Source organism: Anguilla anguilla, chromosome 5 (assembly GCF_013347855.1).
Source record: "Anguilla anguilla isolate fAngAng1 chromosome 5, fAngAng1.pri, whole genome shotgun sequence".
Lineage (NCBI taxonomy): Eukaryota > Metazoa > Chordata > Actinopteri > Anguilliformes > Anguillidae > Anguilla > Anguilla anguilla.
Window position 1 is genome coordinate 3640717 of NC_049205.1, and position 25729 is coordinate 3666445.

General features: G+C 43.5%; 1 protein-coding gene across 6 annotated transcripts in view; it reads left to right on the forward strand.

Moving 5' to 3' along the window:
• Positions 1 to 3005: 3005 nt before the first annotated feature.
• The window catches only part of LOC118226857 (ELAV-like protein 2), a 39517-nt gene continuing 16793 nt past the window's right edge, over positions 3006 to 25729 (forward strand). For 2 of the 6 annotated variants that reach the window (XM_035416821.1, XM_035416822.1), the window contains exon 1: positions 3008 to 3425. Coding sequence is in view for 4 of the 6 variants with exons in the window: in XM_035416820.1 (XP_035272711.1) it covers positions 23116 to 23187 (72 nt within the window). In the remaining 2 variants the exon portion in view is untranslated. Of the gene's footprint in view, positions 3426 to 23103; positions 23188 to 25729 lie in introns of all 6 variants that reach the window. The other 4 variants (XM_035416820.1, XM_035416819.1, XM_035416818.1 and 1 more) reach the window with 4 other exon arrangements.

The following is a 25729-nucleotide window of genomic DNA, read 5'->3' on the forward strand; positions in this document are numbered from 1 at the left end:
TGGACCACAGTTTTGATGTTTCTGAAAGGGTGCTGAATTATTTTATGACGTAAACATTGTATCAATGTTGTGAAAAAAGCAGATTTGTCTTCCATCTGAATAAAAAGAAAGTTGTTGTTCAGTTCGTGCTGAATTGAATGTAACTGAGGATAGCTGAGGTAGATATTCACAGCAACAACAAAAAACTAACAGCCAACCAAGGGCAGATTACCATTGTCCTCTTCCTCTTCCTCATCGCCCAGAAAACCTTTCTAATGGTGCTCTGTAGACTTTCCAAAGAGGGCGGATAAATGCCTGATTTCTTATTTTATCAGCGCACAGCAAAATCGATCGATTGCTGATGTCCCCGCAGCAAGCAAGCAAGCAAGCTGGCTACTTCAAAAGTGAGGCTGCGTTTTATTCCTCGTCTAATGAGGCCATTTAAGGCTGGCCATTTCAAAGGAAAATGAAGGCTCTTCAGACAACTGCTCTTCCATGTTTTCCAGGGACGGAAATAAAGCAAAGCACAAATGGTTTAATTGAAATTGCATCTGTTTTCAAGCTATTTTTGTACTTCCTCGCCTGATGAAGGAATTGATTTTGGTTTATTCTGCTTTCTGTCATGCCAGCTGTGTTTTCCAACAGAAATGGCTCCACAGAAAAAAAAGAAGAGAGCCACTTTCATTCCTCACGCTAGTTTAATTTGTTTAGACGTGAAACTCAACAATTCTGCAGGTGCCGTTCACCTCTGCTAAAAATACATTAAACAAATTCAATCAAGTCCAAATGAAGAAAAAGAATGGTTCAACGCACCAAGCATTGTTTTCAGATATACAAACATACTACAGGCCAAACTGCTTACATTGAAACATTAAACATATTATTCTTCTTTGTGCAACATTAAACATATTCTTCTTCTTTTTATTGTTATGAAGTAGACATAACAAGAATCATACTTCTTGTGATGTCCTTTTTTTCTCATCAGATGCAGCACAATGCAATGTGGCTTAAATTGTATTTTCAAATTGCCCGCCGATGCAACTGGACACAGGATGAAGCAATTGTAGTAACATGTTTTTCACAAAAAGCACAGCACCATTTCAGGAGAAGAGAATCTGCAACCTATTGGCCATTTCTATGCAACCTTCAACAACCAACAAGTGCACTTAACTACCATTTAAGTTCAAATATGTACACAAAGAACGCATAGACATTTTTTAGTTTTCCCCAGACATATTAAAAAGGTCCATGCTGTAATACTGAACAGCACATTCATTTTATATTCACTTTACCTGCACAACCTGTACAAAAAGTAAACAATACGGAGAGCTTTAACATAAAATACTACTACTGCTGCTGCTGCTGCTGCTACTACTACTACTGCTGCCGCTGCTGCTGCTGCTACTACTACTACTACTGCTGCTGTTGCTGCTGTTCCTGCTGCTGCTGCTACTACTACTACTACTACTATTACTAATAATAATAATAATAATAATAATAGTCTATATAAGCACAAAGTAACCTCATATTTGACGAATGTGAATGACAAAAAGAGCATTAACTAAAAACCCTAAAATAGCCGCTCTGTCGTTCTCTAAACGAATTTCCGTACAACAACACGCGACCAGTCTGACGCATTGCTGAGTCACAGAGCTATTATCTCAGAACGTGTAAGAGCCAACTCGTGTTTGGAGCTCCTTCATCACAACATAATTAGGCAAGAGTTGGGCTTGCTGGTTACTTCCCTTTTCTTTTTTCAAGCTTACGTTCGCCAAACCGAGATACGTCAAAATGCGTGGTTTGCCACTGAGAAGAAAGGACGTGGACTTAAAAGTATCCCCCAGGTCAGCGTGTTTAGGGATTAAGCACGCAGCCCAGTGATTATCTGCATGTAAAGCGTGTGCGGTTTCCTTCAGTACGGCGCTTATCGTGCTCGCAACAACTTGGCAGCTGCGCATTGAGAAATTCCGGCAACGTGCTCTGCCACGTCGGGTGCTGTCCTTGGTGCTGAAAAAGTGATCTCGCACAGATCGGACATTACCGCAGAGAAAGGCTAACACGTTGCTAGCGGTTAATATAGTCACAATTAATTTTAAACTGGACTTGTATGTATCCATGTAATATTTGTATTTTACGGTGACTGTGTAGATTTTGTGACGCTCTTTTCCCTGCTGCAGATATATCGCATATATATACATACTTCGTCCTTTAAGGTATTCCAGTAATACATACATTGAGTCTGTTCAGAAGCTTTCTCACATCTGATACAGTTCGGTGCTCTCAGCTTTGGGGCGGATGAACGCACATGTTTTATTTTTTCCCTAAATAACAAAAATATAGCTACTTGAAATATATAATAATGACCAATAGTCTGAAAACTATTAAAGAAACAACAACAACAACAACAACACTAATAATAATAATAATAATAATAATAATAATAACGACTCTCATTACTCAAACATGCTAGATAAATGTCTGAAGTACAACGATGGAGATTGACAAACACTTCTATGATACGTCTAAATATGGACAGAACTTTTTTCTCAGAACTCAGTCAGAATTCTTACAGGGAAAGGTTACAAAGTAAACACAATGACGCAGTTTTCAATATGTTCCTGTTGTTATACGTTGGGTTTTTTAAAGATGTCTTGAGCCAGCGGATAATTTCGTTTCATGAGCAGTCGTCAACATATGCAGCAAACAGCTTTACTCCTATTGTCATTAGGGGAATGAAACTGGCGTAAAAGGGTTCAGAAGGCCCTCCCTTTTTCAAGCTTTTGTTTCTGCCTGAGTTTTGATAAAATATTCCCAAGATCTCCATGGTGGACAATAAAAAATAAAGAATAAAAAATGGCAGACCAATGGAGTCTCGGGTTTCAGAGTAGGGACGTCGCAAGAAGAAATGGTACAGCCAATTGCGTGCAGGGACTCAATTCAACGTGGAAGAGTGAGCTCTCCGTAAGCGTATACTTCCGCGTGCACTGGGCATTCTGAATACCAAGTGCGGAGAGGTATGTTTTTGCTGTGATACGGCTCTATATATCCACAAGCAGGACCACCTTTTTCTGAAAGATAACCTGCTCCTTTCGCTGGTACTGTTCCCAGTTAGTGATGTTGCCTGTTTTTGTTGTGAACCTGTAAAGCGAAAGACACAAGTCGGCTGTGTTTTTGCATTCCTTAATTTAATTTTATTTCTTCAGTTAATTTCCTTTCAGTTTGGTAGCCAATTCGTTTTCTGTTACGGACGCATTTGTGTGCTTTGGCCGTTTCCAAATATTAAATATTTCACCAAATCAACCCTGTTTTTTTATTTATTGCTTTGCTAGTTTTACGTTTAATTCTGATAAAGCGAGATTTCTTTTTAATCTTGCTTTATTGTTTTGCTTTTGTTGAAAGAGTCTAATTTGGTTTACGCTAAGGACGTCTAACTTTCATTAAAGACGGTAAGGGATTTTAAGTTTCTACTTAAAAGCAAGTGAACTGTTGTGATGCTTTTCGGAAAATAGCCTCGGGGGTTTATAATTCTGATACAACATCAGTGGTACTAATGTCTTTCATTTGACAAAATGGCCATATCTCATTATCAGGCTGATCAGTTGGTAACATTATTCGATAGGTTTGCTGGTTCAAATAAAATTCTGTAGGCTATCTTAGAGCAGCACTCGCATGTACTTGTACAGCTGTTATCCATTAACCTGTAGAAAATAAACTGCTAATTATTTGTGTTGCTTAACAATTTAGCTGGAGTATATAACCTATTGGCGCTGTTTGCGAGCATTTGTGCACACTTGAACACAGGAAAAGAAGGATGTCGTCCTAGATTTATAGCATTGCATCTTGATACTTAGGAAATCAGTTCTAGATACGATTGATCACTAATGCGAAAGGCACTGGCGACCGTGTCGTTCTGTCGCCAGTGACACGTCCAATGTGAAATGTTGAAATCTGTCGTTTCTTTTCGTCGTTTAATGTTTTTAGAAACCAACTTTGACTCCAACCTTTTCTGGGAGCCGTCAGTGCAAAGTTGATGCCTAAAAACAGGGAAAGTACGCGCGCAGCATCTCTAACAGGTAGCTATAGCTACAGCTACAGCATACCGCAAGATAATAAATCACCGATGCTGCTAGCGCTGGATTCGTTACCGCGGAGCAACGTGCGCCTCTCCCCTCATCTCGATTGTTTGAGGTGGAATAAATTGGTCTGCGTGTTAAATTAACAATCGGTCTATGCGGTAGAACTCTTGTAAACCGAGGTTTTATACATTTTCGTCATTATTAGCGTAACATTTGGACTACAGATGAAAGAAAACACGACGAAGGAAGGACGCTTGCCTGCCTGTTTTGTGAAAGGCGATTCAAGGGGGAATGGCACATTCATACATCTTTAAAAATCAAGCATACAACATCAAGTCCTTATTTTAAGGTTTTCCTTCCATCCGCATTTATGTATCATTTCACGCAAGCTTGTGCTCTACCATAGGACGGGCCTGAGGCCAGTGTTGTTATAACCCCTTGTATTTTTTCCCTAAACTTTTATATGCATTTTTGCTGTATGGAATACACCTCAGTGTTGCAGCAATGTAGGGCCTTGCATCCACATGATCCTAAAATGGATTTATAGTCCTGTGGGTGTTGCCTTTTAAAATGGACTGTAGTCATACTGTATAGGTTTGGAATGCAGGACAAGAGTGGCTTTGTCTGCGTGAAACAAATCAAACTTTTGATTGTTTGGTTCCGCCTTCACACCCAAAAGGCCTTTACTGGATGTCACCCGCATCCCAGTTAGTCTAAGAACACTGGCACTTTATTAGTTAACCTGTAGATAAATGAAGCACAATGGTATACAGCCTCTACCTGAGAATTTGGTCTCTGCTCAGTATGAGACCGTAAACTGGTAGGCATGGGGTACAGATACAGGACCATTAATTTTGGCAGTACCCCAGTGCTGTATCTGTTCATATTTATGAAGTAAACCGACAGTCTGTGAAGAGGAAATCTGTGACAGTGATGGACAGCTGGATAATTTGTTCGAGGGAGCACATGACTGAACCACGCTGCTTGCATGGCCCCATCCTCATGTTCACAGCCATTAGCACATTAGCATGCAGACCATTGTGCTAAATCATCTGCTGCTAACAGTAATGTTTAAAAAAACTGCTGCGCTGTATTGCTAAACAGAGTTAGCTGTGGTGGGTAGGTGTATTTAGCAATTGCAACTACCTGGTGCTTGATTTAGAAAACTCAAACTGCAGCTTGAGTGAGCTAGCTTCATAGTTAGGCCATTTTGCCTCGTCATTGAGTTGTGCCACGCGTCAGCTAGCACGTTAGCAGGCGGTCTCTTAGCTAGGCTTGCGCTGGTAAAACGCCTTTAGCACGTTTGTCGTTATCTCTCCGTCTTGCTTTTGTGCCCTGCAGTTTGTTAGCTTAGCATGCTCGCTACAATGCCGCTACTTAACTGCCTCTTAACTGCCTTGACTTCAGCACTTTATGAGCTTGCACAACACAGACTGATCTGTGACCTTTACTAACGGTGACAAAGTGCTCGGCAGCTAGCCGGCTAGTTCACTTTCACCGATGTTACCCCGTGAAAGGACTGCATGTAAGCATTATCCACTTGGGAACCAGTTTCAATCCTCAGGTCACATTGTGGACAGTGTCTCGCTAGTTATATAGATACTGGAAATAACGTGGGTGGGGCAAACGACAGTTGAAGTGCCACCAGTGTAACTTGCTAGCTAACACTCTCAATGGATGGGCTTCCCACAAAAGTTAATCTCTCCATCAGAATCTTGCGCACTGGACCTTTTTGGCCCACATTGCATATCTTATATTATAGCAGTATCGTGTATTGATGTTAACTGGATGTGTGTTCAAAAGCAGTGGTGCGGATGGAGGAATACCAAAAGAATTCCAAAGAGCAGATCTTGATGCACTGTGCATCTTTAGTTTGACTCACCCTGTTTATGGTGGGCCTTGAATGCATTTCACAAATCAGTGTGTGAAGGATTTTTGGAGTCTATAAAATCTTGTCTCAAAGGACCATTTCTAGGTCGGATTCCTGAAAAGGATTTTGATAAATCACAACCTGTCCTTTAGGACTCAGATTTGAAGCAGGTTTATTTTGTAAATCATCTTTTTGCAGAAAGTATACCTTTTTTAGGGAAGCATACCCATATAATGTATATTTCCATAAGTGATGAAGCAAGTAACCACACCCCAAACACACACACACAAGCACACCTACACACACACACACACACAAGCACGCACACACACACACACCTGCACACATACACGCAGACACACACACACGCACACCATTCCAAACTTTCTTGGTCATCATGCAACCAATGGAAGGTACGAGTACTAATATTTATTCACTCAGTAAACAGGCGCGGGGGGAAGAAACTCTTAATTATTTAATTAGCCCCGCCCATTTGCATGATCTGACAGCTTCGGCTTCTGCCTTCCCGATCATCTCAGCTCAGGAACGACAGCTGAAGGGTTGGTTCTCGCGTCTCCGTATGAAATATTCTCCACGGCGACCCGTTCTCCGAGGGCACCGCCCGGCCGGTGCTCGCCCGCTAATTAGCTAATTGCATCGGGGGGGGGGGGGGGGGGGGGGGGGGGGGGGGGGGGGTCAAACTGGCAGCGAGGCAAACTTCGACGCGCGCCGGGGCTGATGGGAATCGAGCCCGGCAGGCCCCCCCTACCCCTGCTCCGGGTAATGGAATATGACAAAGACAAACGGAGCGTGCCGTCTGGAGCGAGCGAGGCCGCGCGGTCTGGGGGGCGCACGGGTCCGTCTGAAAACAAAGGGATGCTTCAAGGTAGCGCCTCCCCCCCCTCGTCTTTCTCCCCCTCCCCCCGTCCGTCCCCCCGTACTTCTGTTGTGGAGACCCTGAATGCTCTGTTCTGAAAACCCTCTCCCCAGTGCCCCCCCCCCCACCCCCCCCCACCCCCCTCCACCTGCCTTCATAAGGCTGTTTATTATAAAAATCATTTTTGAAAGTGGGTCGGCCGAGTCTCGGAAGGACGGCAGTTTAGGAAACTGTTTTAGCGTAAGCGTCGCTAACAGCCTGGGTGTCACAGCGCCGTTTTCCCAGAAGGAAGATAAAGAAATAAAAAATAAAATAAAGAAATGAAGCCCTACCCTTAAAAGCCAGCGTACCCTGCTTCTGTCAGGGCTGGTCAGACATACTCCAGCCAGCAGACAAAAAAAGTACTTTCTGTGGGCCTGCAGTCACCCCTGCCCCCGTGCCCCCCCCCTCCAAACTACCATGGGAAATCTCCCAAACCTGAATTAGAATGTGTGTGTTTAGCACGCTAAGTCACTCTGAGTAGACCTCCAGGGTGTTTTTTTTCCCCCCCCCCTGCATATTTTGGCTAAATTGGAGCTCTCCTGAGAGCTGTGAGAGCGAGCATTTAGGCCAGAGGATGAGCGCTCGAGGAGATCTTCACCGGCATCTGGTGCCAGTTCTGGTGGGTTGAGGCTTGTGAGAACTTCAGACCCTCAGAGGTGCAAACTAAACAGTCAACCGAATGGGTTAAGAAACCAGATGTAGCGTAGAAGACTTCTATAAAGCTAAGTATTACGGATATAAAAAGGCTAGCAGGAAAAAATGAGTCACACCTTCCATTGATACAAACTAGTGCTATCAAAATAACACAAGGTGCACCTCTAAGCGTTTAGCCAAATAATAGAGTGTGGGAATTTCAACAGCGTTTGTTGTAAAAGACTTGAATGAAATGAAACTGCATGCACAATAGATTGCAGGGCGCTGAAAAGGAGGTGTATCGTTTGAAAAGCTAATGTAGAATAAAGGTCATAAAAATGTTCATATGAGGTCCTGGTCCTGTTGACCACTCCTTCTGTTATTGGGTATTAGCTTATTCCGAGGTTTATAGCTACAAAGAGAAAGGAGCCGGTTCAAAGTAAAGTAACGTAATTATTTAGTTTTAAAAATGTGAATTCTGAGATCAGGTACAAAAACGTAATCTTCCATTTCTGACATGATATGCACTCAGATGATCTACTGTAGGTTTACATATGTAGATAAAGCTGAAGGCTAATCAACCTTCTTTTCTTCTGAATGGCACATTAGCTGTGTGCAAAGATTGCTTTAAAATTATCTGATATGAATTGCGGACCTGCTCTCCCTGCACTGAAGTATGCCCTCTTGTGGTGGGGACAGGCACTGCTCACGTCTTTCAGCCTATAAGAGTGAAAAGCCATGATTTCTTAACAGCACTGAGTGAGACGGGTTCAAATCCCTGCAAATCTGTGCACTGCGATTTCCTCAGAATAACAGTGAAAATTGTTAACTGCACAGTGTGGCTGAATATTTTCAGCTCTGACATAAAATATGATTAAAACGCACATTTTTATCCAACTGTATGGTAGTTTAATGTGTAGGCCTATTTTATCGATGTGCCTCATATCGCTGAAAATGGTGGATGTTGTCTGTGCGCTGAAGTTGCACCCGGCCGCTAAAAGAGGTTCGTTGAGCGATGCTTCGCGTGCCGACGCCCGTCTTCATGTGCCGACGCCCCTCGTTCAGCCGCGTGCACCGAGGACCCTGCGGGCCCGTGGCGAGGCCTATTTCAGGACCTTAGCATGTAGGTTCATGTAGCGCCTTTCCTTGCACAGGATTAGATAGCATGGTGCTCAGTAATGTGACCATTATTGTCCCAGAACATCCATTGCACCTTTTTTGGAAGTCGGTCAGCGACGAGACCTCTCACTTAATTCTCAGAAGCCGCAGTGGCGTGGTTACCGGGTGCAGCCGGGCAGAACGATCGGAGGCGAGACACGGCGTTTGGGGAACCGTACTGACGGCACGGAACACAAGATCTGGGCTGTATCAAACAGGAAGTGCTGTCAGTACGATCAAAATGATTTGTGCATTTCCATCAGAATTTTACCTTTTAAGACAAGCAGGCCCGTGAAATATTGGTCAGTTTGCTGAGGGTAATGATATTTTTATACGCAGTTTAAAACTTTGACTACAGCAGTGTTTTTCGATGAATAAATGATTATTCGCTAAAAATAGTGAAGTTAAAAATATGCTGCATGTATCAACTGAGATAAACATCCATTTATATTAAAAGTCCCTCTTCTCCAAATGTCAAAAAATGGCACCTGCATTTTCATTGCGACTGTTAAAGGATCTGTCCACCTGTTTATGCAATCGGTGGCGTATTTCTTTATTTAAAATTACACCCTTCCTCGACAGTATTATATTTGTGGCGTGCGGTTCACAAATTGACCGTCAAAGTTAAATTGCATTTCAAAACCCACAGGTTTCAATATTTAACGAGTAATTAATGCGATTGTGTTTTGAAGAATCCCGCTATGCTTCGCAGTGGGAAATAAAACAGCGCTCGGGTCTTCATTTCTCCGTTTCATTACGAGGCGTTTTAGTCGGAGTGAAATTACCCACGTGCCACACTGGGCGGAGCCCACTGGCGTTCGGATCCGTAAGACTCCCTTCGCCGGGTCTCTCTGGCCTTCCACTTAATGAGTACAAACTGGATTATCTCAGAAAAGATGCTTTTAGTGTGCGTGCACACACACACCCACACACACGCACACACACGTGCACGTGAGCACACACACCCATGCAAGCACAAACACACACACACACACACAAGCACGCAAACACACTCACCCACACGCATGCACAGATGCACGTACGTACACACACACACACTCACATGCACACATACGATACATGACCTCTATTGTTTGCATTCACTGGTGATACCGAGGTAGATCACACTGCTGTAAAACATTCACACAGGTTTTCTGCATTATGTTTATTTATTTATTTTTTTACTTCAGTATGTTAAGCTGAAGGTAATGTTAGACTGAGATAATCTTCTCTGGGGACAGACTGCTGTGGACCAATTTAAACGGCATGTACAGTAACTCAGTTTTAATTCTCTACTCGCATATAGTGGAAACATGTACCAGCAAAACAAACAAGAAAAGGAAAAGTTCAATAATGTCTCATTAGGAAAAGAGAAGATGAAAATCAGGCAATGTTATCTACCTTGGTATCACCAGGGAATGCAAACAAGAGTGGGGCTGCCCAACCCTGTTCCTGGAGATCTGCAGTCCTGCAGGTTTTCACTCCAAGCCTAACAAAGCCACACCTCATTCAACAGCTAGAGCAGGGCTGCTCAACCCCGTTCTTGGAGATCCCCCATCCCGTAGGTTTTCACTCCAACCCTAACAAAGCACTTCTACTTCTCGAGGAATTGGCGCTGTGGCGAGGAACTGGCCAATCTGCGTTGTGTTGAATTTATTAACATTATATAGAAGCCGGTTCAGTCACGCAATTTAAAATTAATTCAATTATTTCCACACAGTCATCACATGGGGTAATTATGATTTTCCATAATGAAGGAATAAAGATACAGGCATATTTTCCATAAAAATTAGCACTCGGGACGTGAAAAACCACAGACATGAATAAGTGTAGGATTAAAACTCACGCAGCCATACTGTTTAAAACAGATTCCTCTAGCATGCCACACACCCATTCCTCAGGCACCCTATTAATTTGCTCTGAAGACCATTATGGGCTTCTGCAAGCTGGGCAACGGGTTTATTTTGTTATTGCTGCTTTCCAGTTGCCAAGGGCCGGATCACTCAGTTCAGCTGCCAACTGGAAGCAGTAGAAGGATATGACTCACCGACTGTGCATCAAGCCACGCCCCCTGCTGGCCATTGCTAGAAGAGCACTTTGGTGACCCTGCAGTTGGCCAACAGGAATTAAGTACAAAATTAGCAGGGCCAGACCGGGACAGAACGCAGAGGCACACGGGGCTATAAAAAAATCAAATCACATATTTTTACAAAAAAATGATTTTTTTTTTTTTTAATTCTTTTTAAAAAATATTCTTTTCTCCCCAAATTTGGAATGCCTAATCTTCATCACATGCACCTCTGGTTGCTGCCGTCAGACCAGAAGGGTCCACACTACATTGTCCGTCCGCCAAAATGCATGCAGCTGTCTGACTCCTCTCCGCTTCGCCACCAACCAGAATTTACAGCACCACTGGACTCTGAGTACATGTTCTCCGATGGCCAGAGGGGGCGCTGTTCCTTCCTTTTTCAGCCAGGTGCAGGAGCAGAACAGAGCACATAGCTGCTCTATGCGTACCCATCTTTTTAACCGGTACCATGCAGAATATTCTTTTAGAATAACTGTGATATTACAAATCAAAATGCTCAAAAATACACATGGAATATTTTGCTTATTTTTATACCTGAATGTGAAAGCAGACAAGGGGGTTTATTATTGGAATATTTAATCTTGGGCGCCTCAGAATCTAGAAATATCAAATTATGACAAATTTATTTGCAAGTTTCTGAATGTTCCCTGGCAGTGGCTCACCAGGGCGCAGAGCTTCGGAGAGCAATTTGTTGAATCGCTGCTCTGCTACACAGTGCTTTTCAACTTCTGATTAATTAGCATCTTTTTGTAGACCACTTTACTGAGTCTGAAAGCCTCTATATTTGTCCTGTCATTGGACAGCCAAGTGGAAAGAAGTGACACCGCATCTGACATCATCATTTTTTTTTTTTTTTTAAATCCCTTTTTTTGTTGTTGCATACAACGCACTTGTTGCTACTGACAAAAAACTCCTGAGTGGTCGTGAGACGTGCTAATGCTTTAGTGGTTCCTGCCTGGGAGGGTTTGGCCTTGAGGGTCTTTTTTTTGTTGGTGTGAATCAGAGGAGCGTTTTCCCTTCCCAGAGTTCAAGAGTTCATCGCAGTTTCGCAGCCAGCTGTAATCCATCCTCAATCAGAGCCGCTAACGCGGCGGTGTTCCGTTAGCCGCGCCAGGTCTAGATTTATATTCCTTTCGCTTGTTCTACCTGTTCTTTTAAGACCTTTCGAGTTGGCATGGAGATCTCCCTGCGGGGAATTCGACCCGTTTTCTCTCTGCGCTGAAAATTAAGTAGCAGAACAGCTTTACTCGTGTCTCTTTATTAGTTTTCTTTGTTCCCTCTGCTCGCTGTGTGGGAGTTTTGAGCAATCAACATGTATAGACTTTCAATAGTGAAAATCAGATCCTGAAGTCTATGTGCTGTACCTTTATACTGATGTTCTGCATGCTCGCCCCCTCACGTATCGCTGGAATTCTGCCACTTCTCTGTATGACAGGCACTGTGAATTTAACCCTGAAAGTCTCCCGCAGAACTTTAGAATGACTGCCTTATTTGAAAAAGAACATTTGCAGTGGTGAGTGGTAGTTTATAAAAAAAAATTAATGTAGGGAATTTGTGGGCATTTTAAATCCGTTTTTACACTTAATTTGATGTGGTTTCTCCTTTATTATCAGAATATCACCTTCACTTTCCTCGTTACCTGTCACCTTGGCGGTTGTTAAATGGAATAAGGAAGCAGGGGCGGTTGTTCCGGTGGAAACGTGTTTCAGCGGTAATTCTATTTAGGAGCGCAGGAAGGGCTGAGAAGGATGTTTTGCTTCCGTTGGTGCCGCTAATGCAGTTCAGACTGAACAAGGTGCACATGTGATGATGCAAGGGTGTAACACGACTGGAAGTCGCTGTTGATTTCAGTTCAGCTGAACGTATTGTTTATCCGTGGCAGGCTGTCAGTAGCTACAGCACAGCAGGTTTCGAAGTGATACAGCATTCGACCGTATTACAAGCGTCATACACGCTGTGGATTTAAGAAACCTTTTTTTTTTTTTGCACTGCTACTGCTGTCATTGTGAGGTTGTGGAAAAATCTTTTTTTTTTTTTGCTCTAGCTGAGTTTACGATGCGATTGTAGCTGTCCTATCAGTTCAGGGCTGGGCATTCAGAGCGGCCATTTTGTCTGAGTCAGTCAGTCTCTGGTCATTCCAAATCAGGCAGAAAAAGGGGGAAAAGCATGAAAAGGAATTATTGGAGTGAAGACGAGAAGCCGTTCCAGGTGCTCAGGACTAGGGGTACCCCACTCCAAACCTGGACTAAAACAGCAGGGTACCCCACCCCAAACTCAGACTAAAACAGCTGGGGTACCCCACCCCACACCGGGATTAAGACAGCAGACTCAGGTGAAGCAAGGTCTGAAACACAGTCAGGCTTTACCTCACTTTCCCCACAGAGTAGGGGTACTCAGATCTGGCCCTGAAGGCCTGTAGTACAGTACAGTTTCATTCTTCCCCTCTAATCAGGACTGGTTAAATCCTGGGACAGCAGGTGAGCTAAACCTCTGGCCAATCAGCAGCGTTAATTGATCAATTAAAACTTCAAAAGAAAGGTCACACACCCTTTGCTCCAATACAGTTTTTTAATTGCCAACATTTCGCATTCCGGGAGCCAAAACTTTCGTTTGCGATTAAAAAACTACGTTGGAGGGAAGAGTGTGCGATCTTTTTTTTTTTTAAGTTTTACTTTCAAGTCCCTTGCAAGGTCAGCATGCTTGCCAAACAAGGTGTGTGTTTTTCTTTTTCCACTTTGGATTAATCGATCAGTTCCCTATCGGGCAGACAAGAAAAGCAGCAGTACTGCAGCAGGCCTCCGGGGGGCAGACCTGAGCACCCCCGCCATCGACCTCCATCTCTGCACTAAATGAACCGCGCGGCGACGCAGGAGACTCACGCCGTCGTGTAAGGGGCGGCGGATTGGGGGGGGTGGTGGCTGGGGGCCAGCTGGGGGGGCGGCTGCGGGTTCGAGCGTAGCAGCCAGTGCAGAGAGCCGCAGAGAGCTGATGTGCTTTAATGAGTCTTAAAAGGGGACCTCGCTCTGTGGGATGAAACGTAGGTAGACCGTCTCCGCGGCCGATGAAACAGCTCGCACCCTTAACCCGAGGTTGCCTTCCCGTTTCCGAAACGCGTGTGCGTAACCGGGGAAACGAGGCGCTGTGGAACCACCGGCGGCGGGCTGGAGGCAGCCGTGGAAACCCAAATAATTTACCGGGCCAGAGGTGCAGAGAGACCTGCCAAGATTCCCTGCGCCAGTCTCTGTGTGCTTGGATAAAATGCTGGATCCTGTTCACAGTAGGGGAAGTGGGCCAGTGCGTGTTGCTTCCAGAGTTGTTTTGCGAATAGGAAATGGGGTGTACTCTTGAGTTTACAAAAATATTGTATATAGGCGCTGGCTTTAAAATGATTTCTACAAGTGCGTGTGAGTGTGTTTGTGTTTGGGCGTTACCCTGAGATATAGAAATGCCTGAGGACTTCAGATTACAGCTTGCGTACTGAACAGCCCAAAGTTTGCCAAACCAGAGCAATCGCTCTGTACGGGTCAGCATAAATGGGCAGCTTCATAAAATTGGCCAAAAATAAGAACATAAGAAACGTACACATACATAATATTTTGTAAAAATGTCATTTATGGTATTGTTAAGTGGCAATAATTGCGCAAATTACTCTGGAATAGTTTTCAATAAAACTCCAAAATAGATTTTCCACTGAAAAAGTGTACAGCACTGGACGGGTTCCATGCGTTTTTAAAGGAATCTAACCTCTGACCTCCAGAGATGTGGGTCATCTGTGCATAGCAACGCAGGCTGCTTGTGCAGAATCAGATGTGAAATCTTGCATGATAAAATGTACGGGTATCAAAAACAAATAGCATACATTCTCCCACGTATAAACAGGATTTTGGAAATAATCATAAAGTTCAGCGAATTTTATGAACATCTTGCTAATTCTGTTTTAATTTTTCAGTCGAGGTTTGTCAACCTCTTGAAAACACTCATAAGGCACTTCTCAGATTAACAAACACTTATGGACCTGGAATATACTGTAAAATACACTGAAATAAATAGAAAATCTGTATATCAAAACACTTAATAACATATTGGCAAATGTACTAATCATTGCCACTCAAAGATGTAATAATATATTACACTTCAGTGAAATATATGTATTATATTTTTCACTGAGGTATATTTATAACATCATACTTCCATAAGGGTAGTTTGGTAGTGGAAAAGCTTGTTGCTGTAAAGATTTGGCAGCTCTGAAAGTGTGGAAAAATTCCCGCCGAGAGACCGGCGTGTGCTTCTCACCTCTCCGACCCCCCCCCCCCCATCCCCCCCCCCCCCCCCCCCGAACAGGGCGCTGGCCCGTGGATAAGCCCGGGGGCCGCGTTCTAAAGGCCAGGAAGTGTCCTAAATTAACGCCGCTCAGCCGCAAAAAACGGCACTTACCGCGAGCGATTTAGTCGGCTGGCTGTACCGGCCATTTTGATGCTTCCTTTAACGTTCGGCCAGATTTGGACCAAACCGTTTAGCACGCTAGCTGTGTGCGCGGAGGTCACAGGCCACAGTGACTCAGCAAAACAAAACGGAAAAACTCAAAGGCGGAAAAGCCTTTCATTAGATGCTAATTGCTTCGAGAACATAGCTAATATTGAGCGTGGCCTCGATGACAGAGGACCATGAGTCATTCTCAGTGGTTGCGTGCTCCAAATTAAGCACTTTAGTCATTTAAGGTCCCCGCCCAGGCTGAGGGTAGCAAGAGGGTGAGTAATATTCAGTTTAGATCAGTTAACATGCAAATGTTTTTGGGGAAAATAGAAACAGCCAAAGTTAGACCATGTTCAAGACTGTCAGTTCCAACGTCCATCTGTTATATTGAGCTAGCTACAGTAGCTAAGTATATTGGCACTCTTGCTACAAAGCTGGCTAATAGTGACATGCTATTCTGGTCGTACTCCTGAGGGTCTAAGATTAAAGCACGATTTAGCTGGCAGTGCAGGGCTGTCATTACCCTGCTACTTTATTTGTGGTGCCATTCAATGGAGGCCATTTCCTCGGGAAGTGCGTCCAGGCTACAATCAATCCCCGCTGAAAACTGCAGTTGTCTGTAAAAAGGTTTCTTTTTTGTTTGTTTCAGTCCACTACACACACTCGCACACTCACACGCACGCACACACACGCGCGCGCGCGCACACACACGCACGCACACACATTTCATTTCCACCCGTCAACCCAGGAAAAAAGATTGTCATGGACGTATTAAGCAGTCTACATTGCAATGATGACATCAGTGTCTTGTTCAATTTTACCAAAGACGCAAGATGGACAGTGATGATTTATTATCTGCTTCCCACTGCATGATGTTGTCAGGGCTTTTGTATTGTAATCACCCGGACACAAATCCTTAATGTGGGATTCTACTGGAGGCTCCCAGCTCCTGGTTACAGATTCAATATGTCACATTTTAGGATGGGAAATCAGGGCTTTCCAAAAATAAATGCATTCCTAGAGAAAAAAAGTGATGAAACCAGGATTTTTCCATTTCAAATTTAGTCTGAAATTTCAACTCTTCCTTGCATGACACCGTTAAGCCACGCGTTTTAAAATTAGTTTGCCTCCACAATACTTGGCTCCTGTGATGTCGCACAAATGTCACAGGAGCTTGTGGGAACAATGCTAGCAGCTGCTGCTGAAAAAACAAAGCCGTTTTTTTTTTTTTTTTTTTGGCGGTTGGCTCTTCGAGGGGAATGCGCGGACGCTGTGTGTAATAATATTAAAAAGTCCTCCAGCAACAACCAGGGAAATAAGGGCGACCTGGAACCGAGACAGACCCAAAAAAAAAAAAAAAAAAATAAAAACAGAAGTGAGAATAATGCATTCGCACCCAGCGCCCACAAAATCACTTGCGAAAAAATCCTGTAGCAGTTGGCCACTGCGGGCTCGTTTTCATTTCAAGGCTGCTGCAAAGTGTTACTGCCTCAGGTCAGCCATTTAAAGCAGGGGTTGGGTCCGAAATGGCATCTTTCCCTGCGCGCAGCTATTTCTTAAAAAAATAAGGTAATTGGTCAACCACTAACCCTCCGAGGATGTTCTGTTTCCTCAAGGAGAACTCGAAGAAAGAATAAGGTTATGCGGTACGTCGTACTCGATGATACCGGGCCTTGTTTGTTTATTATTGCCGGTATTGTGTTGTTTCATATTTTATTTAGTTGTGCATAATGTGAGAGAGGCTGTATCACAGTAAGCTAGTTGAAGCTGTATAGCATGCGGGTGCATTATGCTTCAGAATCGGTTTTACTAGGTACCTGTTTGTCTGTGTCTTGCTATGAATTGAGAATACCATACACTCAGTTCAGGGTATATTTCAGGCCTGTGGTTCCCAACCCTGTTCCTGGAGATCTACCATCCTTTTGGTCATCATTTCAACCCTAATTTGGCACACCTGATGTTCTTCAGTATAACAGTGGTGAAGTCTAGTTATGAGTCCACATCTTTGCTCATGCTAGTGTGCGGTCAGCTTTCCATGTACAACGGAAAACTTCCCCTTAGCAGCAGCAGGTCGTGAATATAAAAAAAAGACTGAAACGGACATGAGGGACGTTTATTTAAATTTACCTGTGCCCACTCCTGCGAGCAGTTAGCAGAGTCCATTTAAGGAATGCGCGGTACGGAAGTACAGTGTTGCGCAGAGCGTCTTCAAGGTAATTGGCAATTAGCAGAGTAAATTAGGTAATTAGCTTTAATTTTAGGTTAGATGCGGAAGGCAGGAAAAATGGACTGTTAGCAATGTGCTGCCATTTAATTTAATTAGATTTTTTTGGGCAGTGTGACAAGTCTGAGCTTTCATGTCTGAGCAAATCGCTCACCTCCTTACCTTAGCATTTGATAGCATGTCAGGTAATTGGCCTTTAATGAACCCGTACAGCAGAAACATGCTACGTGCTTGCTATACATGTGTTATGAACACACTACTGAAGTACAGATCGACTCCATATGCAAGGTTAGCACAGAGAATGTGGTTAGATTAAAATGAAAAAAAAAATATTAATTAATCCTTTAAATTCTGAGAAAGTTAGCAATTATTGGATAAGCTTCCTTTAAGTTGTTTCCCCTGTATAAATCACTAGTTAAGCCAAATATGACTTCCTGAACAATCCGGGGCCCTAGGCATGTAGTGTGAAAAAACAACTTTGAGTGGCAAAAGGTTTCATGGGTGCTCATGGGAATTGAAGTCCAGAGTGAATATCAAAGCACACAACAACCTCCAGCCATGGACTTTAGTACTGCACTGCTGCACATTGACCTTTTGAACTCTTCCCTGATTGGCCTCCTGGGCAGAGGGGAAGGGGGTACCACTCACAGGGCTATTTGCATAAGATGACAAAAACCTGACACAGACGCTAAAGAGCTTTAAGCAAACTATTTTTTTTTTTTGCCGGTGATTATGCAACTGCCACTCTCTGCCGTGTGTATCTTTCACGTTAAGAGTCTCGTCCGTGTCTAGCCGTGACATTTGGCTGTGGAAGAAGATACAGTCTGGCGTTTATCACTTAATACCGTGTACTCAGGGGAGGACGTGTTAGGGGTGTTTGCTGAACACGATTAATGCTCTGCGATCCGTTATGACCTAAGGATCTGGTTCTCTGCTCCTTATCGCTGGGCGAAGGCGGATTTCACCCCCCCCCCCCCCCTTGTTTGTTATGAGCGGAATTATGCGACCCTTTTAACGTGTCCTCTGACAGGCCAGCGGGATTATTTAAATCGCTCTGACATCAGGGCCTCGGGCTGTCGGGCGGGAGAGAACCCCAAAATCTCCGTCCCGGCACCTGCTGTACGCTTGGCACGCGCCCTAAAAAATGCCGCGGAACGTTCCGAGAACCGGGAGCCATCTCGGACGGCTTCCCACTCCCCCCTCCCCCCTCCCCCCTCCCACCCCCTCAGCTGGTTCAGAAGAGGTCGGCTGGAAACGTGACCAACAGGAAGTGACACGAGCCCTGCGGGCTTTGGAGGGGGGGGGGGGCCTGCAGCCTGGCTGTGTTCCTCTGCGTTGCGTGTGGTTGCGATTCCCACTTGTCATGGTCTGCAGTTCCTATCGCATTAACCACTCAGGGGGAGGCAGAATGCCTGTGTTTCAGTTTGTTTTCACACACACACACACACACACACACACATACACATATATATATATGACCTTGACTGCAGGAGCGTCCTTACTATAGTATTCACATTCACACTTTCTCTTTTTTTATGTTTAAGTGACACAGCCAGTGCTCTAATTTAGCTGCTTTACAGCGAGAGTTCAGTCTCTGTTTCAATGGTAGGCTTTTGATTGGCCCAGGCAGTTTTTTTTTTTTTTTTTTTTCGTTCGACAAAGGATATTTCATGTATTCAGCAAAATTTCTGATGGAACGCCAGCTTTACAAAGGCTGGCTTAGAGGCATTATGCCGTTTGTGTAAGAAAGCAAGAAAATAAGTATCTTCAAGTATCTCCAAATTAGCTTGTACAGTTTTGTTATGCCTACGGAGGCTGTAAGTGTGTACAATACTAGGTTGTTCTTTGAAAAATAAATTTACTTTTTAATCAGATTTTTTGTTGAAAATATTCTCTATGGCACATGTAACCTGAGACCACTGTGCACTGCAAGGACAGAAGTACAGTCTGAATATAAACACTGATTCATGATTGTAATTGTGAATAAATATTATAAATTAATCTGTTCAGATGTACAGCCTCTGGGAACATACCACTAGTGCACAAGCCGCTTTGGAGTACAAGCTGCTGCCAATAAGCAGTTCTGTCACAATTCTTAGTCAAACTGCCTCTGAGCTCACAGAGAACCATAACACCCGCAGTGTTCTGAAACTCCCTTAGTGTTTAATCCACATCTCTATAAATCACAATATGCATTCATATTCCGAATAGGCATCGTTTCAGTCATTTAAATTTGTATCGGATGCAGGGAGTTTTCTTCATGGGGTGGCCAGGGGGGATCAGAGACTCAGTAAGGGGGTGGGGGGATTGCATACTATCACTAACAGTTGTATTAGGCAATGATAATGCGTTATTTTAGGTAGAAAAATAGGGGTGGGACCTGGGGGTGGCCAATCCAATTTCAGGGGTCCCGTTTTCCCGGTTCCTTAACTCAGCGACACCGTACTTACTTAAAATCTGCATCTTTCATAGCGAAGCCGAGTTCTCTCCCACGGTGACGGCTGACTGCAACCGTCAGATATTAAACTTTAGCTTCAAGGGCATTTGCTCCACTTTAATCCACGCTCACCCCCAGCACTGCGCGCCGGTGGGATTTTGGGCTGCTAAGCCTGGGGCGCATCGTGCCTTCCCTCATTTGTCGGGGCACGGCTTCGGCACTGATCGGCAATTAGCGGCTCGGAGACCGGGCCCCACAGAGGTGGCGCGAGGTTTCGTTTTTTTTTGTTTTTTTCTTTCTTCGCCCCCTAAGGCAATCGTCTGGAAAAAAAAAAAAGTTTCTTCAAGAAAAGCTGAGTGCACACGCTTACGCGTAATTCGTTCCAGGAGCTCCTCCGTGTCAGCGTTCACCCCGTTACCCTCTATGGTATTTGCAGTCGCTAATATACTCTGTGGTACTCTCGCTTGCTTGAACTGCATTTGATATGATGGATATGGATTTTTTTATTTTTTCCCCCCATGCAAGGTAATAGGATTCATCAGCTGGGCTGCATTCCAAAAGCCGGGAGGCGCCATGTCTGGGTCATTTAAAAATGTGAATTTACTGCATCGCATTTAGCATGAAGGGACCGCGGCACGTGGCTCTTAAAACAACAGACACTGCATATTCAACAGCTTATCGACGGCTGCCTGCCGCCATTTACAATAAGTGCAAATTTGTCAAGCTGCCAGTCTGTCGACAGAGTAATTTTCGTACGGTTCGGATCGCGACGCGCCCGAATCCGTAAGCGCACGATTCCAAAATGGAGCCCGAGAGGCCGAGCGAAGGTGCGGAAGAAATAAGCCGCAGAAAAAAAATCCTTTCAGTTTCACGGTGAATTAAAAGCGGTGCTTTTTCGGGGCCACTGAGATGTGCAGCATGGTTTATGGTGCCGTCCTGAGCACTGCGACCTGTTACAGCTCCGGGATCATGTAATCCTGTAAGCAGGCAGCTGACTGAAGGGAAATGGCTTATTGTATTTGCAATAAACCTGCCAAAAAAAAAAAAAAAAAAAAAAACGCCTGCCAAAACCCCAACCACTCAGGAGCTATTTGCACAGTACACAGGATGTATACAGACGCTGCAAGTTTGGTACGGCCATACGTTTTCTCTATTAAAATGATCCACTGCCCGTCCGTTCCCGCAAGATGATCGTCTTAGCAACCGTGAGGGCCGGCAGAATCTTCTGAGGCTTTGACATTGACATTCATGCTCCACTCCTTGTAAAATGCCAAGGAGTCTAACAGACTGGAAATGTAGATGACAGTGTAGTTTAGGTGACCTTTTCATTCTGCGGTACAGTTTCGCTCTGCAGTAAACTAAGGGTGTATCATCAGGTGTGCTGGATTAATGGACGCTGAAATTTTATTATCCAAAACTGCAGCCCATTATTAACGTCTACCTATATTTATTTATTTATTTAGTAGGAACTGTAGCGTATCTGATGTGCACAGCTGTTTATAAAATGTCTGAAATCTACTATTTATTTTCAGTTGTAAGATTATGATATTTATATGTGTTTGGTCATATATTGACAGTATTAAGATGCAGAATGTGTGGATCCCACAGACAGGAGTTAACTCAGACTGTGGAATAAAATTTAAAATGCAATGTTTAATGTACACAATTGCATTAACGGATAAATAATCACAGAGTAATATTATTAAAATGATACCTCACATCTAGTTATAATGAATGCTTATACTTCAGAAAGAGCTGACTCATCCATCAACAGCTCGGAACGTCTTCAGTCCTTCCCACCCGATTTCCCTCGATTGTTCAGCTCACAATGACACGTTTCACCAAGCTTGGAGATTGATTTGTAATTTTTAAAATTTAATTTTTTCTCTCCTGGCGGGCGGAAGGCATTGCGCTGTCTGAGTACATGAAAGGTGAAGGGTCATCAGCAGGGGTGTAGCACAAAATTCTGGGCCCTATACAAAAGCAGTCTCTGTGGGCCCCCTTCCTCTCTTAATCCATGTCTCTCACGCAACATTTCATGCTTTTCGAGGGCCCTCCCCCCATTTGGGCCCTGGGTAGTCAGTCCCACTTTTCCCCCCATCACGACGCCCCTGGTCATCAGTACACAGCTAACTTTGTGTGTGTGAATATCTTGTCCCAAAGTCACAGATTGTATGTATTTCACTGTACAGTACGCAGTACAAAGTGCCCCAGGGGTAAGCAACCCTGGTCCTGGGGTGCCAGTGGGGATTCTGGTTTTTCTTCCATCTGAGCCTGACCTCATGATTGCAAGTCTGAGCCTTAATATTCACAGGCCAAATGATGAAATGCCTCCTGCACATGGTCACCTGTGTCCATCAATTCTGATAATTATTATAATGTTGTAGCTATGGGTTTGGATGGAGCCAAAGCCAGGAAGATCTCCGGCACCCCGGGGCCAAGGCTGCCTATCTCTGCAGCACGCTGTTAGGGGTCATCTGGGCAGCATGGGTTGCATGGGTGCTCAGATATTAGCATTTAGCAATTTATCCTTTTTAAATTTCATTTTTGGTTGACTGCTGTCAGTTCAGGTTCTAGAAACTCAAAAGGTACCATGAAGGATTTGTAGACTATTAAGACACGGGAGATTGAGTTAAAGCTTTTTCAGTTTCGGTAAATTTATATTTCCCATCATGCTCGGCAATGCACTCAGGTGCACCATGGGTAAATGTACCATGACTTTTCAGTGAAGGGTCTTTGGCCCGGTTTCCTGGTAGAAACAGGCTGATGATCGAGTCATTCATGCTTAGTGTTTAATCAGGGACTGCAGTGGTAGTAATCTGACATGACTGATTTGTTCAGACTCCAATGCAGTGTTTTTTTTTCTTCTTCATATTGTTTAGTTAAGATGATGCTGTTGTGTGTGTGTGTGTGTTTATTAAGCCAATAATGGGATCATGTTGCTGTTTTAATTTAACTTCCTGGAGAGCTTCCCTGCATGTATTTCCAGATTTTGGTATTATTATGAAATGATGCAGTTTTCTTGCCTTTTGCGGCATCCTTAAATCACACGGACTACGTGTGCACAGTAAGCCTGCCTCACGAGAGAAGATAAAATGCAGTCGGCCGCTCTCTGGGTTGGGTCTTGCTTGGATGGCCTGTGTGCACACACACAGGAAGTAAAAATGATCAGAACGCTGTTGCTTTACATCTGTCAATCTAACATGCAACATTTTTTTTTTCTTTCTGTTGTGTCCACATTGCAGCCAGCAGCTAACATGGCAGTCAGACTGTGCGATGTGGCTTCTCTGCTGAGAAGCGGTTCGTGGGCAGCCGAGCCTTGGACTGGGGTCTGTGGGACTTTCTTCTTAAAACTCATTGGCTAACCGCTAACCAATCAGTGCTCAGGCCATACCAATGACACCAATGCTCCGGCTCCATTTAACGCATAGCGGTTAGGGCATCCTGACCTGACTCGTAACCGGAAGGTTGCGGGTTCTAATCCCGGTAGGGGTACTGCTCTTGTACTCGAGAGCAAAATACGCATCCAGAATGACTTCAGTTATAATTTAACGGCTTAAATAAATTATATTGAATGATATCGCCTTAGATGGCCTGCACAAGCACGTCAGCAGAGCACTTGAAGTGCTTGGCTCGAGAGTCAAATCAGTGCAGTAGGTTTCAAATTTGGTTTAGGTCGCCAAACTAACTTATTCAACTTCTTCTGTCTATATTGGTATGGTCTACAACTGTAAAATATTCTCTTACTGTCTCATTTACAGTTTTGATGTGCGTGTTGAATCTTAAGTAGCCTAGATCTTCAAATCGCTGCACTGGTTTATACATTGCTTTTGTTACAGAGTTGACAGTTCCATTAGATGTAGCTGGCAATATTAAAGAGAAGCTAATTTACCCACTTGAACTGTGCTTGTTTGGATGTTTTAGAATGCAAGAGAAATAGCTGTAATGGCCTGTCGTATGCTTTTTGGTGTGTTGGCAGGTTGATGCTTTTAAACTTGGCTTTCAGTAGTCATGACATGACTTTTTGATCCATTTTTCATGAGCTACATAACACCCACACATGCTAATTAACATCTGCATTAAGATTCTTGTGCAGAACCAAAATTCAGTGAATTGTTGGTACAGATAAATCAAAATGTGCTTCAGTCGACAATAGTGCTGGAATTATTTCAGAAGAAGCTGTCAGATAATTTAGACTAGACTACGTGTTTTATGCTTTATTAATTCATTATTCAAACTGAGATTCACAAGCAAAAACACCCTCTTTATCGAAATCCCAACATAAAGCTAAAATGCAGCAAAACCATGCATTTTTGTGCTTGTTCCATCCACAGGTCTATAAACCAGCATTTGTTATGATTCATAGTGTTCAGCTGCATGCGATGCACATGCTTAGCCGAAGAGCACTGTAATTTTTCATTAGCATACATTCTGCATAAATATGGATAAAGTCACCCATGCTACACTGGCAAAGCATGCTGCCACACACAGATTATTAGCTGAGGGCTGCCAACCCAATGAATGGCTATTTAAATCCACACAAGGGCACAGACTGAATGGATTTCCAGCAACACAGAAATGATAATTAAAGCGGGCGCATAAAAAGAAGAGGAGGAAATAATCCTCACAGAACCCAAGAGAACCCATGCTGTATTGTGGATATCAGCATGGCTAAGTGGCTGCTGTTTAGGCTATATTTGAGGCAGAATGTCAGCAAGCTCCCAGCTGTGCCGACATTCGCCATAGAAACAGAGGCTTGAGTTCAATATTGCTGAAAAAAAGGAGATCCATCCAGAGAAATCCTGATGAGGACCATTTTAAATAGAATGCCACAAGAAGCCCATTCTAAACGGAAATCTTTAAATCTTTACTATCTTCCGCAATGTAAAGTTATTTGGTTACTAAGCAACTAGAGTTCTATTTCTGAACTTGCAGAGCACTCACAGTGAATCCTGGTTTTTTAAATTTTTTTTGCCCCTTGTTGTCATTTTGACATTAAGGGCTGTTTTTTTCTCTGTGCACCAACGTGTGAAACGCCAGGCAGCTCACTTTTAAAACACGGACACTTAGGCCAGAAGGCTTAATGAGATGTTAAAAATAATTTTTTTTTTTTTTTTTTTTTTTTTTTGACTGCTTACAATGTTTTCAAATCCAGGATGTTTATGTTAATGCAAGGTGTAATGATATTAAGATGATGTGTGAACACCATTGAGCTGTGATATATCATGAATATCGGCACTGTTAGAAACAGGAGCAGAAGTATCTGTTTTATGGACACCAACATGGCCTTGTGTGAAAAGATATTTTTGTGGCTGTACATAGTCTGTGCATTTTGGTGTCTAATTATAAGCCTCTATGTTTTCCACAAAGAGATAAAAAAATGATTAATCTCTCTCTGTCTCTCTCTCACTTGCTCTCTCTCTCTCTCTCTCTCTCTCATGTACACATGCATGCACACATGCCATGAAGTCTGTCTGTCTGTCATGCCTGCTAAAACATGTTGGCAAAACAGCTGGTGCTTCCTCCTGAGCTGTAGAATCTGACAGACCCTGTGAATATCCATAGTGTGCTGCTCATGGCCTCTTTTCTGACTGATATTTAAGTCAAAACCCATCTTGTGCCATTTTTGCCATTTAATGTAATCACAGGGGCCCAATTACTGACAGTGGACAATGCTAATTTAATTGCTTGATTGCAAAAAATGACTGATTGATTTGTTTATTTTTTTGTTTTGTTTGGAGGGCAGATTATGAATGCAGAACCAAATGCAGGTCATGTGAAAAAGATTTCAGCCAATCAATGAGAAAAGTGAATGGCATGCAGTGCCCAATTGTTGCCCTCGATGTTAAAAAGGTCAAAGGGCATATTTGG